Raw genomic sequence first — 15972 nt, 5'->3', positions numbered from 1 at the left:
TAATGTCATCGGCCTCCCCCTTGCTTGAGAAACAATAGAGGAGCAATAAAGAACAACAGAGGAAATGCCCACCCCCCCTATCATGAGGATACCCTGACAACCTATTGAGATGTGCCTTTTGTTAAGTAAATCAGGTGATACATTAGCTTAAAACGAGACTGGAGTAGGACTATAGTATATACAATTTGACAGGTTAGCGTGTTGTCTCGTTCAAACATGAGTGGTGTACTATTTAATAACCTGTTGATTCATATACTTTACAGTAGGTTAAACAAAAACTGTAAAAGGCCCAGTGCAGACAGAAATGTGATTTTTCTATGTTTTATATACAGTGCATTTGGAAAGTATTCAGACCCCTTCCTCTTTTCCACATTTTATTACGTTACAGCCTTATTCTAAAATATTATTTTTGTATTTTATTTTTTATTACAAATCCTCATCAATCTACACACAATACCCCATAATGACAAAGCGAAGAAAAAAATGCTAATTTATACAACAACAAAAAAACATACCTTATTGACATAGGTATTCAGACCCTTTGCTCAAAATTGAGCTCAGGTGCATCCTGTTCCCATTGATCATCCTTGAGATGTTTCTACAACTTGATTGGAGTTCACCACTAGAAAATGTAATTAATTGGACATGATTTGGAAAAGCACACACCTGTCTATATAAGGTCCCACAGTGCATATCAGAGCAAAAACCAAACTATGAGGTCGACAGAATTGTCCGTAGAGCTCCAATACAGGATTGTTTCGAGGCATAGATCTGGGAAAGAGTACCAAAATATTTCTGCAGCATTGAAGGTCCCAAAGAACACAGTGGCCCCATCATTCTTAAATAGAAGAAGTTTGGAACCACCAAGACTCTTTCTAGAGCTGGCCGCCCAGCCAAACTGCGCAATCGGGGGAGAAGGGCCTTGGTCAGGGAGGTGACCAAGAACCCGATGGTTACTCTGACAGATCTCCAGAGTTCTTCTGTGGGGATGGGAGAACCTTCCAGAAGGACAACCATCTCTGCAGCACTCCACCAATCAGGTCTTTATGGTGGAGTGGCCAGACGGAAGCCACTCCTCAGTAAAAGGCACATCACAGCCCGTTTGGAGTTTGTCAAAAGGCACCAAAAGAGATCCATGATAAAGTCCTGAGCCCTCTGGAGCAGGTTCCCAGACTAGGGCGAAGGTTCACCTCCCAACAGAACAACGACACTAAGCACATAGCCAAGACAGCACAGGAGTGGCTTCGGGAAAAGTCTCTGAATATCCTTGAATGGCTCTGAATATCCAGCTAAAGCCCGGACTTGAACCTGATCAAACAGCTCTGGAGAGACCTGAAAATAGCTGTGCAGCAACGCTCCCCATCCAACCTGACAGAGCTTGAGGATCTGCAGAGAAGAATGGGTGAAACTCCCCAAATACACGTATGCCAAGCTTGTAGCGTTATAACCAAGAAGGCTCAAGGCTGTAATCACTGCCAAAGGTGCTTCAACAAAGTACTGAGTAAACGGTCTGAATACTTACGTAAATGGAATATTTCAGGTTTATATTTGTAATAAATTAACAAAAAAAAAAAAAAATAAAGGTTTTGCTTTGCATTATGGGGTATTGTGTGTAGATTGATGAGGGGAGGGAAAAAACGATGTAATACATTTTAGAATAAGGCTGTAACGTAACAAAATGTGGAAAAAGTCAAGGGGTCTGAATACTTTCCGAAGGCACTGTATATATTTACAAGAAAATATATATGGGGGATTGGAAATGATGCAGACAATTAAATTGTTGGAAGCTACAATCGATCTGCAATATTAAAGCTGAGCTACCTGTCACGCCTGCTCCTGCTCTCCCTCTCTGAAGGGCGTCAGGCTGCCTTTCATTACGCACACCTGTCACCATCATTACAAGAATCAGCGCTCATTTAACTCACCTGGACTCCTTCACGTTTTGATTGCCTTCCCTATATCTGTCTGTTTCCTCTGATTCATCCCCATGTCAGCATTATTGTTGTTCCGTTTCACCTGTCCAGACGCTGTCCTTATTCTGTTCCTGTCCGTGGTTATTAAATGTTCACTCCCTGCACCTGCTTCTTGTCACCAGCGTCGATCCTTACATTACCCCCTAATTTTTTTTAAACATTACAAAAAATATACATATTTTGGTTATTTTTTTAACCATTTTAATTGAAAACAATCACAGTACGGTACTTAATTGTTACCCAGGAATGATTTGATATTGAAATACAAACTGCTGCATTGGACCTTTAAGGTGAAGTTGTAGGTGACATTTGAATTTTAAAAGCCTATTTTATTCTTTTTATCAGTGAGAGACAATAACATCTGCTCTCGCCCCACGAGGTTTGAATTAACGTATGTTTACATGCACTAAATGTCAACGCATCGTATTAAACTGTTAAATCAGACCCACTCAATAAACACGGAGAGGATATTCAGGTTACCCTGAAAAACAACAGGAACAAGGTTTGGCGGCCTTGTAAAGGCATCCGCATACTTGGTCCGCTTTGCTCCTAGCAGAACTCGGCTTGGCGAAGCGAACATCAGTGCCACGCATACTCCCTTAAAAAGACATTTGCTTAAGGGACTAGAAGAAAATGGAAATATTACTGTTTGTCCCTCTTGAGACGCTGTACAAAACAACCTACAGTAACACTTCCTAAAAATAGTCAGAATCAATCTAAGATAAATCATGAATCTGCCATTCATTTTGCCATTTTTTCTGAGGTCTTAGTTGCCTGATTTTACATCTAACCAAGATGTTTGATGCAGCATTTCTCAAGTGAACAACATTGGCATGAAAACTAGTCATCTGTCGTTGAATGACAACAATCACTTAATTGAAGAATCCTTATTGTTGACCAATCACAGACGAAGGGGCGTAGACTTCGGCTACCGAACTATGGCTTGCCTCAAGAAAGAAATGTGCGCTCAAGCAGCCGAACACCAAAACGAACAGAAACGTCACAAAATGTTGCCATAATATATGCATTAACCGTTTTGACTAGGAAGCATATGGTAAGCTTAACAAAGAGTCCAAATGTAGCTTGCTGGCACTGAGGGAAAATATACAGTAGGTCACGGCTGCACTAGGGCGAAACTGTCTAGTGATTGCAAGGGGTACTTTAAAAATAGAAGACTAATGGACAGTTTCCCTGTCTTTATGAGAGGTTTATAGACCTAGTTTGCAGTTGTCCACTAATAGCACATCCTGCTGGTTTATCATGTGGTGAGCATGGGCTGATGATGTCATAATGTCTGTGGTGTAATTATTGTATGGTAGACTTCAGTGAGACTGCAGCTAGTGCAGATGGAAGCAGCACCACGTTGACAAGGGAAACTGTGTGGGTTGACACACTCTTGCTATTTCGATTCCCACAGTAGTTTCCATCCACTCCCTGAAAGAAAGTACAGCGAGTGACACAGCCTTGGTGTTGTGTAGTTTTGTCTTACTGTCCTAGTGACCACCATTGCATCAATTCAAAATGAGGAGATGTGTTGCTTTTTATAGGACCCATGGGAAATCATTGGCCCAAAGCACTGACTTCCCATTTCTAGAGCCATGGTGGGCCATCCAGGCTATATATGAAGTGTTGGAAAGGTCTGGGGGTGGTCAATGTTGATTTAGTGCAATAGGCACTGTTCATATAACAAGACACCTTCACACATCACCTGGATTCTAAACAGGGAACAAGCTCACCTTTCTCGCCTCATCTCTAATTCAGTTCTTATTACTGAGCCGCAGCATAGGTAGAAGTGGCTGCCTCTGAAGTAGCATCTCTGCATGCTGTAGAGTGCTCTGGAGTAAAGCACTGGCAGACAGACTGAGGATAATGCTGGACTGAAGCAGCACTGAACTATCCCCAACTAGAATACTAATGTCCATATCAATACAGTAGTCCTCGCAGACAGACAGCCACAGAGAGTGGTGACTGCCCTCAGCTCCCTTCTCATGAAATATGATCTTAAGAACACCATGCCCAGTAGTGTGACAACCCCGACAGAGCAGTGCTGTGACCATGGTGGCACTACTGTGTTATTAATACCACTCAATGTGACAGGCAGGATCTGAATACAGTTGGTGGTATTCATGTGGGCCTGTTGCTATGCATGTTTGGTAGTGCATGGATGGGAAGCTTCCATGACAGTCCTTCTACTTATAGAAAAGCAGTAAAAGTTGCAGTGTGGCGGCAGTCTGTGAATGCAGATAGCATCCTAAGTGATACTGTAGGTCACACGTGTGTGTGAGTCTAACATAGAATTACGAATTGAATAGGATCTGTATGGAGCCTAATAAGAGCGTATTCTGTTTAGGCAAGACAACCCAGGCTGTAAGCAAGACTTTAAATATCAAACACGCTGACAATTGGGCTAACATACAGACATGACTCAGATGTATTGATACACATTGTTATTTGTAAATTACGTACAGAACTTAAATCTGTTCCAATTCTGCAGTAACAAAATTGTAATAATAGATTAATAAGAATTAGCTTAGTAACTTGGGGCGGCAGGGTAGCCTAGTGGTTAGAGCGTTGGGCTAGTAACTGAAAGGTTGCAAGTTCGAATCCCCGAGCTGACAAGGTACAAATCTGTCGTTCTGCCCATGAACAAGGCAGTTAACCCACTGTTCCTAGGCAGTCATTGAAAATAAGAATGTGTTCTTAACTGACTTGCCTAGTTAAATAAAGGTAAAATAAAAAAAACTCCTATAAATAGACTCCTTGGTCTTACATGAAGTATTTTTTGGATGTAACACAATAAATACTCTCTCTCTTTAATGATTTGAGCCCCTAGTGGTGTTGTGGTTTACCTGGGCATGTCCCTATGGTTGTACGACAACAATCATGAGACATTTCTAGTAATCCCCTAATTACAATGGTGACTGCAATACAGTGAGCCCACCTTTCAAAAACCGAGCTGGAGAGAAAATAGGTGTTGGAGAGGTGTTGTTTGCGGTGTGATTTGCACTGCAGGTGTCGACTCAACAAGTAATGGGTCAACTACATGTAACACCCTCTTGAAACACTGTCACCAAAATAAACTGAGCAAGGAAGAAAATGTCTGTGTGAGAACTGACAGTTGACTAATGTACTAGAAATCATTAGAACAAGAGAGTATTTTTCCCTTTCCCAGAATAAACTTGGCCATGAGATGTCTCTCCCATGCATGCCAACCTCCACTAAAACTATTTTCCCAAAATGATGTGATTCCCAAGGATGGGGGGGGGGTGTAATGTTGGTAAATTAACATTTTATCAATCAGTTACATGCAAAAAAAAAAAAATGTAAAGTGTGAATGCTGATATGTTCCATTAAAACTCATTGCAATTCTAAACCCAGTGGTGCATGCATCGAAATAATAATGATCTGACCTAAATTTGGAGGGGTAAAGTTGAGGCATCAAATCACATGGTGTACATACTCTATGGAAATGATACTGGATTCTTAGAAATAATGTACCAAATGAGTGCATGAACTATACAAACGCCTGCATATTCTTTATTTCTTTTTATTGGTCTTTTTTTAGGTTCACATAAACAAACCACATTTTGTCCTTTAAAAAAGAATGGATATCTGTATACACAACGCATTGACGATGTACATCTTAATACATTAGGACATTTTTCTTTTGCACAGCAAAGATATTACATTATGTTTATGAGACCATATAGGCCTACGAGAAAACGATATTATACACATAGCCTAATAAACGTAATACTCGACTGAATTTAAACAACAGTTTTTAATTGTAGAAAAGCGTTCTGAAAGGAGAGTGAGGGACATCTAATTTAACCCATCGAGCCAAAAAGTAAACGTGCTTTTAAAATGTAAAGTTACATATTCGTGGACAATGTTGTTCAAGAAGAATGTCATTTCCACGAGGGAAATAGGTTGGGTAAACGAGCTCTAATACAAACCCTCTTATTGAAGAGTGGAAATCACTGTCCTGGTGCGCACTGCGAGTTTGGGGTTCAGTCTCAGCATGCAGTCCTCCCCTTTTCTGTAGACTATCCATGTTTCCCAGAATATCATTCAATAGTAGGTGTTTTTTTGTGCGTATTTTGTCCACAATCATTGTAACAACCCTCTTATATCCTTTCACGAGGAGCCGCAATACTACAGGCATTGCCTACACTCTCATTTAATGGACAGCGTGAAATAAACAGAAATTCAATTATTTGTGGAGGCAATTTTGGCTCCAGGAAAACGCAGATTTATTAATGTTATTTCCTGCATCTTCCCCCCTCGAATCCATTTGAGAGCGTAATTGGCTCCTGGTTGCTTTCTATTGACGATTCGCTGCCCGTGCTCTCCCCGGAGAGGAGTCGGGTAACTCTAAAGTCCGCTTTTAGTGTTTGTACGTCGTTTCCAATGCACATCTCTCCAAGGTCACTGATAATCTGGGACAGCTCCTGTTTACCATTGCCCACACAATCGTCATTCGTGTCTAGAATATCCTCACACTCAAAGAGCATCGCTTTCTCCTCCTCCTCCTCTCCGATCAAGTCCTCTGTGATAGAGCCCAATTTGGGTGCGCTCCTGCTGCGCTCCACCGGGGGTTTGTAATAACACTGTCCGTTTAGAAGCTTCCTGAGGGGCACAAGGGGTATGGTTTGTTCCCCTATCAGCTGCTGTTGCTGGTGCCTTGCATCGTCCCTCCTTTTAAGTCTTTTAAATTCAGCAAGCGCTGTTGCCGAGGTCTGGTACAAAAGCAGTGCCATGGCCTTTGCCTTCTCCGGCTTGGACACCAGCACCGCATGGCACCGCAGCATCACTGCCTTGTGCTTCATCTCATGACGGTATATCCAAGCGAAAATTTTGTGTAACCTTGGGTCGGCAACGCAATAGGTTATCCGGTGCAATAAATACAAATGTCCCGGTCTTCTCGCCTTGTCGTCCACATGCACCATCCGGATTCCCTGCGAGCTGATGGTCAGTTTCATCTTCGTGCCATTTTTGCCCATTTCGCTCTTGCCCCAAATCTTGCTCACAGCCACGTCCGTACAGCCTTCTCCTTTCGACTGGATGGTGGTGGCATTGCCCAGGTAGAGGACCGTGTATGTGGGGTCTTCGCTGGTAATTTTAACCTTTTTCCTTTTTGACTTGAACATGCTTCCAACCCTGTTCAAAGCACTCTCCGGACAAGACTTGGCAAAGGAGGTCAGCGCAGAGTAGTTCAAACTCACGGCATAACCCTTCTGCTTCGACTGTTTATCTTCATCTATCAGGTCGAACTTATTCTTCTTCCAAGGCAGCATTATATGGTCGTGTCACGTCCACAGAAAACAATGTACAACTACAGCGAACGTTTTACTGCAACTAAATCGTATCTTTTTACTGACCTTTTTCATATAATAGCAACTCCAATACAACAAACGGTCAAGTTATCCTGTAATTCATTTGCTCATCCTCTAAAGACTTCTCCATAACCAGACAAGTGCGTTTTCCCATTCTGCGGTTACTGATTGCTGTGAGGTTGGTTCTGCTGTGAGTGGGATGGTCTACAGTGGATATATACTGGGTTGAACCATTTCAGTGTCTCTGCAGGGAACATAGAGGAGGAGACCAAAGTCAAACAGCTCTCCCTTGAGGATAAAATTGGCACTCAGAGCGCACTTACAAAGGTTTATTTATGAACTGAAATCATTCGAATTTGGGAAATTTAGGCTAATATACAAAACTGATAACAGCTTATATACATCCGACCTGTAAATTGCAACAATAATTCCGTTGTACCTACATTCACTCAGAACACAACGGATATAACGTTTGTATCTAGTTCGTTTAAAAACAGAAACCTAAATGCAAGAGGGATACAAATCGAGCCTATACATAGCCTACCTAAAGTTTCATTATTTCAATCGTATAATACAAATTAACGCTGGTTTGCTGTCAATTATTCAATTCATGGCAATGCACCAAAATGTTGGTCCTCATCCTTTGTTTTATGCTGCCATCTGTTGGCAATGCAACAGAGTTTCCCCCTGTACTGATAACATGCGCTCAAGCCTCTTTCATTACTCTGTAACAAGCTTAAAATAAAAATAACATTTAAGAATAAGAATGTTATAAGTAGGCTATACGTATAATTAGGCTAGAGTATAATTGTCTCTTCATGAAACACCCCCAAACAAAATAGTGTGGAATTTTCTGAAAATTATCCCCAAAAAAGGAAAAAAATAACTCTGTATATATATATACATATATATATACTTATTTAAAGGCCTACAGTTAAGAAAAATATAGTTTACAAATCTATCTGAACTAGTTCCTTGTGTTGCGCATGTATTGCAGAAATGTAATTATAAATATATTGAGTAGGTTATATATTTAGAAATTAATACAATTTAGTATCGACATTTAAATGGTAGCACCTGTCACATGACCTTGTCCTTGGCGGAACTATTCATTGCCAAAGGATGTTTCCTTCAATGCATAATTGAGTGTTGGACACATCTTTTGGAATGTACCACAAATCCAAAGTCAATGCACAAATCATTACATTAAATCCTAATAAAAGCTATACAAATACACAGCGAGTTTGATTCAATAACCTCCAGGTTCAATAATCTCCAGAAATAAGTCTAATTATACATTAGAGAAAACATGATTCATCTCGATAGTTATTCGTCATTCTGCAATGAAGTTGGCACGTTCCGTTTCACTTCCTCATGGGACAACAATTCTCACATGGGCAAAATTTTACAAAAACAGATTTGTGGTAACGTTAACAAGCAAGGCTAAACCCAAACCGAAAAATGGGTAAGAAGAAGTCTGCAATGGGGCTCGGGAGAGCACTGATAAAGGAGAGACTCAACGCAGGCCGAGGCAACAAGAGGGGCGATACTTGGGTAACTTTAACTGTTACTATATGTTGATGATACGTGTTTCAACAGCTAGCTAGCTAGCTAGTTAGCGAGCTAAACATATAACAGTAGATGCCTACCTCCAAGGGTTCTATCCAGTTCTACCTTACTATTTCGCTGAGGAACGTTAATTGGAGAAAAGCAGAATTTGGTGAATACTGACCTGTTGAAAATGAAGTAACTACAGTGCCTTTAGAAAGTATTCAGATCCCTTGACTTTTTCCAAATTTGGTTACGTTACAGCATTATTCTAAAATGGATTAAATAAAAAATGATCCTCAGCAATCTACACACAATACCCCATAATGACAAATCGAAAACAGGTTTTTAGATAAAACAACTTAAATATTTACATAAATATTCAGACCCATTGCTATGAGACTCGAAATTAAACTCAGTTGCATACTGTTTCCTATGATCATCCTTCAGTTGGTTCTACAACTTGATTTGAGTCCACCTGTGGTAAATTAAATTGATTGGACATGATTAGGGAAGGCACACGTCCCACAGTTGACAGTGCATGCCAGAGAAGAAACCAAGCCATGAGGTCGAAGGAATTGTCTGTAGATTGTGTCGAGGCAAAGATCTGGGGAAGGGTACCAAAACATTTCTGCAGCATTGAAGGTCCCCAAGAACACAGTGGCCTCCATCATTCTTAAATCGAAGAAGTTTGGATCCACCAAGACTCTTTCTAGAGTTGGCCACCCGGCCAAACTGAGCAATCGGGGAAGAAGGGCCTTGGTCAGTCTGACAGAGCTCCAGAGTTCCTCTGTGAAGATGGGAGAACCTTCCAGAAGGACAACCATCTCTGCAGCACTCCACCAACCAGGCCAGATGGAAGCCACTCCTCAGTAAATGGCACCTGACAGCCCGCTTTGAGTTTGCCAAAAGGCACCTAAAGGACTCTCAGACCATGAGAAACAAGATTCTCTGGTCTGATGAAACCAAGATTGAACTCTTTGGCCTGAATGCCAAGCATCACATCTGGAGGAAATCTGGCACCATCCCTACGGTGAAGCATGGTGGTGGCAGCATCATGCTGTTGGGATATTTTTCAGCGGCAAGGACTAGGAGACTTGTCAGGATCGAGGCAAAGATGAACAGAGCAAAGTAGAGAGAGATCCTTGATGGAAACCTCCTCCAAAGTGTTCAGGACCTCTGGGGCGAAGGTTCACCTTCCAACAGGACAACGACCCAAAGCACTCAGCCAAGACAACGCAGGAGTGGCTTCGGGACAAGTCTCTGAATGTCCTTGAATGGCCCAGCCAGAGCCCAGACTTGAACCCTATCGAACATCTCTGGAGAGACCTGAAAATAGCTGTGCAACAACGCTCCCCATCCAACCTGACAAAGCTTGAGAGGATCTGCCAAGAAGAATGAGAGTAACTCCCAAAATACAGGTGTGCCAAGCTTGTAGCGTCATACCCAAGAAGACTTGATGCTGTCTAAAAACCTGTTTTTGCTTTGTCAAATTGCTTTAATTATTTTTTTTCCACTCAATCTACTGTGTGTGGATTGAAGGAGAAATAATTAAAGCAATTTTAGAATAAGGAAGTAATGTAACAATGTGGAAAAAGTCAAGGGGTCTGAATACTTTCCGAAGGCACTGTACATGTTTTAATGGCCGTCTGTCTTATTAGCTGTAGCTAGCTAGACAATTTTCTGATGACTAAACTTGATCTCACATTGCCAGCTCCACACCAGTGAACTGAATGATGGCTACGACTGGGGTCGTCTCAACCTGCAGTCAGTGACTGAACAGAGTTCTATGGATGACTTCCTTGCAACTGCTGAAATGGCTGGGACAGAGTTTGTTGCAGGTAAATACTCTATTGCATTGACGTGACAAGTGATCCTTGAAAACGGTAATCTACAAGTACTTTAGACTGGATTCCCAGGATGCAACTGATGCATAAAATGTTTCCCCAGAAAAGCTCAACATCAAGTTTGTGCCAGCTGAAGCTCGGGCAGGATTACTGACAGCCGAGGAGACGGCAAAGCTGAAGAAGCTGCACGAGGAGAACAAACAACTCCTCAGAATTCCACGAAGGTGCAGTAAGCCCAGAGACTCCAAAGACATTACACTGTCAACATTACACTGTCAATGTATTTTATGTCTTCTTTCTAGTTGTCTTAGAAGTAGGAATTGTGCTAATGTTGCATTGCTTCTGATGTTCCATTAATGCCTTCTTTGTCCTGTCATTTTTCAGGCCCCACTGGGATGAGGGCACCAGTCCAGAGGTCCTCCAGCAGACAGAGAGAGACAGCTTCCTGGAGTGGAGACGAGAACTGGCAGAGTATGAACCCCCCCCCCCATTAATTGAATAGGATGTAATTGTTGCAAGTTCGAATCCCCGAGCTGACAAGGTACAAATCTGTCGTTCTGCCCCTGAACAAGGCAGTTAACCCACTGTTCCTAGGCCGTCATTGAAAATAAGAATTTGTTCTTAACTGACTTGCCTAGTTAAATAAAGGTAAAATAAAATCAAAAACAAAAACTGGCGAGCTCTATAATAGTAATAAAAAAATGGCACTATCTTATCTCAAAATGTAGTCTGAACCTGTGGAAACATGGAAGAACCGGGATCATTTGAAATGTAAGGGACATCGCACCTGAAAACGCATTCATTTCAATTTAATTTCATATTCACGTTTGGACATACAAGATTACAATCATTTGTCCTCATTTCATTTATTTAACTATGCCTATAAAAGCCATTGAAGCAGACCTAAAGTAATTTTTGTAATATTGTTGAGATGAGTAAAAATGCAATGCAAATTGCCATTCTAATATGGCATTGCTAGTATGACCCTCTTGACTTCTCAACCACCTGGTAGAGCGCTGGAAGTTCTTATGAGTTAGTAATAACCCTTTAATTCACCTTAAATCCCTAACACTGTTTTATGTCAGCAGTGCCTGGAAGTTTATCTATCTTGTTTTATAGGCTTGAAGAGGAGCAGAAAATGATTCTCACACCTTTTGAGAGGAATTTGGATTTCTGGAGACAGCTCTGGAGAGTGATTGAGAGGAGGTAGGAATCAGAGCTGCTCTGTCTTGTGACACTGGTTGTCAGCTGTTCAATGCCTTGTATGATGGTGGTAATGTTGTGAATTTTCCTCCGCAGTGACGTTGTTGTTCAGATTGTTGATGCCAGAAACCCATTGCTATTTCGTTGCCCTGACCTGGTAAGTAAAGGGCCTAAGGCTGTCACATCAAACAATTGAGGCCAATTTTTCTTGAATGTGGGATGACATTGCCAGGTGGGGGAACCCACCCCACCAAACTGATAGTAGGGGAAACATTGCGGTATTTCACCCATTGATCTTCCTGGTTCCTGTAGGAGTGCTATGTAAAAGAGGTGTCCCGGTACAAGGTGAACTTGTTGCTGGTGAACAAGGCTGACCTGCTGACCCGGCAGCAGCGGAGGATCTGGGCCAGATACTTCCAGAGAGAGGGCCTCCGCGCTGTGTTCTGGTCCGCACTGGTGGAGAACGAGAGGCTGGAGGCAGAGGAGAAGGTGAGGAGGCAGTCACATTTTAATTGGAAGGTCTTAGCCTGTTTAAACCTGGTTACTTTTTTGACTGATGAAAGACAAGTTGCTAGGGTTCTCCTCTTCTGCCCTTGTTCATTCTCCACAGGGAATGGAAGTGGAGGAGCAGGAGGATGAAAAGAGCGAAGCAGAGGATGAAGACGAGGGAATGCCAGACAACGACAATGTGAGCCAAAGACCGGAGGTAGAGGATAACAAGGAGAAGAATGAGGAAAAGAGCGAGGAGGAGGAGGAGGAGGAGGAAGAGGAGAGCGATATGGAAGGGGAGCAGTTTAAAGACTGCGTAGCAGAGGGAGACTGGCAGACGGCATCAGAGGGTGAAGAGGCATCAGAGGGTGAGGAGGGTGAAGAGGCATCAGAGGGTGAGGAGGCAGATGATGAAGAGAGTATAGATGGCTCCACCCACGGCTCCTCCTTCCACAACTCCAGTCGCCTGCTGACCAAAGATGAGCTGCTGGCCATATTTAAGGCTGCTCACGATGGGCCAACGTTGAAAGAGGGTGAGCTCACAGTGGGGCTGGTGAGTACACACAGATACACACACTGGAAATGAATAGGCTCAAATGTTGCAGTAGGAGAACAGGTCTTGTGTTTGGAATGACGTTTGTGGGATCTCAATTCTCCTATATACGCTCTGAACAGGTGGGGTATCCCAATGTGGGCAAAAGTTCGACCATCAACACCATTCTGAGAAATAAGAAGGTGTCCGTCTCAGTCACGCCTGGGCACACCAAGCACTTTCAGGTAAAGACCGGCTCTCTGATGTAGCCTGCTGGACCTCTAAAAACGTGTTCCTTTGGTGACGATACATTATTTTCTTGTGGGGTCAAAGCATTCAAGTGTGCTTGTGTGTGTTCCAGACGCTGTACGTGGAGCCAGGTCTGTGTCTGTGTGACTGCCCTGGCCTGGTCATGCCCTCCTTTGTGTCCACTAAAGCTGAGATGATCTGCTGTGGGATCCTGCCCATCGACCAGATACGAGACCATGTGCCTGCCATCTCTCTCATATCCTTCAATTACCAACCCTACACACCACTCGTCTGTTAACTTGTGGGTGTAGAAGAGTCATGTTTATTGTTCCAATCAATAGATAATACTGGAGCAATCTCTTTCTGAAATACATTTGAGTCACGGCTAGATCTGTTTTAAGTTGGATGAAAATAGAGCTGCACGTTTTACACCGGTAAAGGAGTTTTCAGATGTTTGATTGGGTGTTCAGTGTGGTTAAGGCCTTAACAGACCACTCACGTGTGTCAGACAATTCCTCGGGATGTGCTGGAGGGCACCTATGGCATCAACATCATCCGCCCGCGAGAGGATGAGGATCCCGACCGCATACCCAACTATGAGGAGCTACTGATGGCCTATGGATGTGAGACTATAAACCCTGTCCTTATTCAGTACAGCACAGTGTACAACAACTGACATAGCACAACGTAAGCCATATGATATGGATGGAGTCCGAACAAGCCATTGGCACTGTTCTGATCGGTTCTCTTTCAGACATGAGGGGCTTCATGACAACACACGGACAACCTGACCAGTCGAGATCAGCCCGTTACATTCTCAAGGATTACGTCGTTGTAAGTTAACCCTCATCCTTCTCCTCCCGCCACCAAATACATGCTCTTGTTGTACAACTCCGGTTTATTAGGCAGAATAGTCTAAATATTGTTTAGTCTGTTTACCTAAATTTAGTAGTAGTAATGGGAGAGCAGCACCACTAACTGGTTCTGTCTGACCATCTCCAGGGAAAACTGCTGTACTGCCACCCTCCTCCCCACATCAGTGCTGCAGACTTCCAGCCCCAGCACAGCAAGTTCCAGACCGGAGATGCAGACGGTGAAGACTCCAAGATAGGCAACAAACCGAGCAAAGTCAAGAGGCACGAGAATCTGGTCGACAAGAACTTCTTCCATCAGGTACAGTAGAAGGCAACTCCATAGAAATTACATTAAAATGCTGCATTTGCAGAATTGACACCAAACTCAAGCCAGTCTAGGCAGATTACTTTATTACCATTGTAGTGAAATGGGATAATTCAGATAGTAACCCCATTGTTGTGTTTTTTGTTCCAGGAGAATGTTCGGGCGCTCACCAAGGGGGTCCAGTCTTTCATGGGTTACAAGGAAGGCAGCGTAGGCCAGCGTGAACTGGTAAGTCAAATGAAACCTGGCTTAGAACAGCCTGTGGGCAAACCCTGGAAGAAGCATGGCAACAGGAACAAGAAAGAGAAAGTACGCCGACTCACCAAGCACCTGGATGCCTGAAGAACATCTATAAACTGTTAGAAATCGCTGGTAGTTTGGATTGTTAACCCCCAAAGGACTTTCCAATGCAATTCCACAGGAATTGGTATGTAGATACTGGTCAACAACAATAACCTCCATTGCACTTTGCAATATGGAGAAACGGGGAAAGGTTGCCTTTTGATATCAAACATAATTCAGGATATTCTGTGTAACTCACCATACATTGCAGTGACAGTACATTCCACTATTACCAGAGCAGAGTTGGGGTCAACTCAATTCCAGGAATTTCTGCAACTGAAATTGAGCCTTACTCTGAACCAGAGGAATTCATTGGAAATCAATCAGTGAAGATATTTTTTTTGAAATAATGTTTGTTACAAGGTGCAGCCTATTGTACTTTACAGCAGGGATATTCAGCAGGGGGTCTGCAAAAGTATATAAAACAAATAAAATGCTTTTTTAAATGTCAATGTTTTTATGAATATCGCTAGTAACAGAATATGTTTTACTTACATACCTACAGTAGAAAAGAGGAGAATCTATTTCTGATGATGTCAACTTTATTTATCAACTCCTAATATTGAGCAAATTACACTCAAAGCACCCTTGAATAGGCTACCAGTGCAGCTGGTAAGCTTTCTTGACTTGGACATACATTTTTGCCAACACATGGCTAACCTTTCAGCGAAAACGTGTTTGGAGTTACCTTTTATAGTTAATAGGTTATGTTAGAGTTTACACTTCCACGTCCAATTATAATGTGGCTGCTGGTAAGCTTTCTTGACTTGGGCATACATTTCTGCTAACCTTTGTTTAACCAGCTAAAGAGCTGCTCTTAGCGAAAATGTTTCGAGTTGCCTTTCTAGTAATTATATTGCGGGGAGGTCAAAAAAATGAAACACTACCATATCTATTTCTTTTAAAATGAAGATTACTTCTTGCCATTATCATTCACCTGATAAGACTAGATGTCATTTTTTATGGTATGATGGGGGAACCCTGGGTCGCCGGTTTGCCCTGGGCAAGAAAAGATTGAAGACCCCTGCTTTACAGAGATAATGAAGTAGTTTGATTCCCAAAGATCTACAACCCGACTGCTACTTTGCTATACATTTATTTGAAGCAACAACACTTGTGTAATATCCCTGAATAAATCATTATATATATGATGGTTTTCAAACGTTCATTTGTGGTGTTTTTGGCTCTCTTTTATGAGTGTTTGCAATATTTTCCCTGACTATGTGCTCAATGTACCATCGAACTGCCACAACAAAAGCCTCAACGAGGTACTT

General features: G+C 42.3%; 2 protein-coding genes across 2 annotated transcripts; one reads left to right on the top strand and one right to left on the bottom strand.

The window, feature by feature from the left end:
* Window positions 1-5504: 5504 nt before the first annotated feature.
* Window positions 5505-7484, bottom strand: LOC100195399 (family with sequence similarity 43 member A). Its single transcript, NM_001140428.1, is given in 1 exon segment — window positions 5505-7484. A coding segment is annotated over 1 exon segment (1035 nt). The 5' UTR covers window positions 7271-7484; the 3' UTR covers window positions 5505-6235.
* A 1168-nt stretch (window positions 7485-8652) lies between these two features.
* On the top strand, window positions 8653-15864 carry LOC106613660 (large subunit GTPase 1 homolog). Its single transcript, XM_014216153.2, has 14 exons — window positions 8653-8863; window positions 10572-10698; window positions 10808-10928; window positions 11089-11175; window positions 11824-11910; window positions 12004-12064; window positions 12220-12396; window positions 12518-12949; window positions 13072-13173; window positions 13290-13433; window positions 13677-13800; window positions 13932-14011; window positions 14180-14350; window positions 14507-15864. The coding sequence occupies exons 1-14, from the start codon at window positions 8771-8773 to the stop codon at window positions 14696-14698; spliced, it is 1998 nt and encodes a 665-aa protein (XP_014071628.1). The 5' UTR covers window positions 8653-8770; the 3' UTR covers window positions 14699-15864.
* Window positions 15865-15972: the final 108 nt, after the last annotated feature.

Source organism: Salmo salar, chromosome ssa10 (assembly GCF_905237065.1).
Source record: "Salmo salar chromosome ssa10, Ssal_v3.1, whole genome shotgun sequence".
Lineage (NCBI taxonomy): Eukaryota > Metazoa > Chordata > Actinopteri > Salmoniformes > Salmonidae > Salmo > Salmo salar.
This window is presented reverse-complemented; position numbering and strand designations above follow the sequence as displayed.

What these genes read in the sequence shown, in the direction of transcription:
- LOC106613660 (XM_014216153.2), top strand. Translation starts at nt 8,771, where the DNA reads ATGGGTAAGAAGAAGTCTGCAATGGGGCTCGGGAGAGCACTGATAAAG. An exon ending in GGCTGGAGGCAGAGGAGAAG is followed by an intron (nt 12,397 to 12,517) that starts GTGAGGAGGCAG and finishes CATTCTCCACAG; the next exon opens with GGAATGGAAGTGGAGGAGCA. An exon ending in GTGAGCTCACAGTGGGGCTG is followed by an intron (nt 12,950 to 13,071) that starts GTGAGTACACAC and finishes CGCTCTGAACAG; the next exon opens with GTGGGGTATCCCAATGTGGG.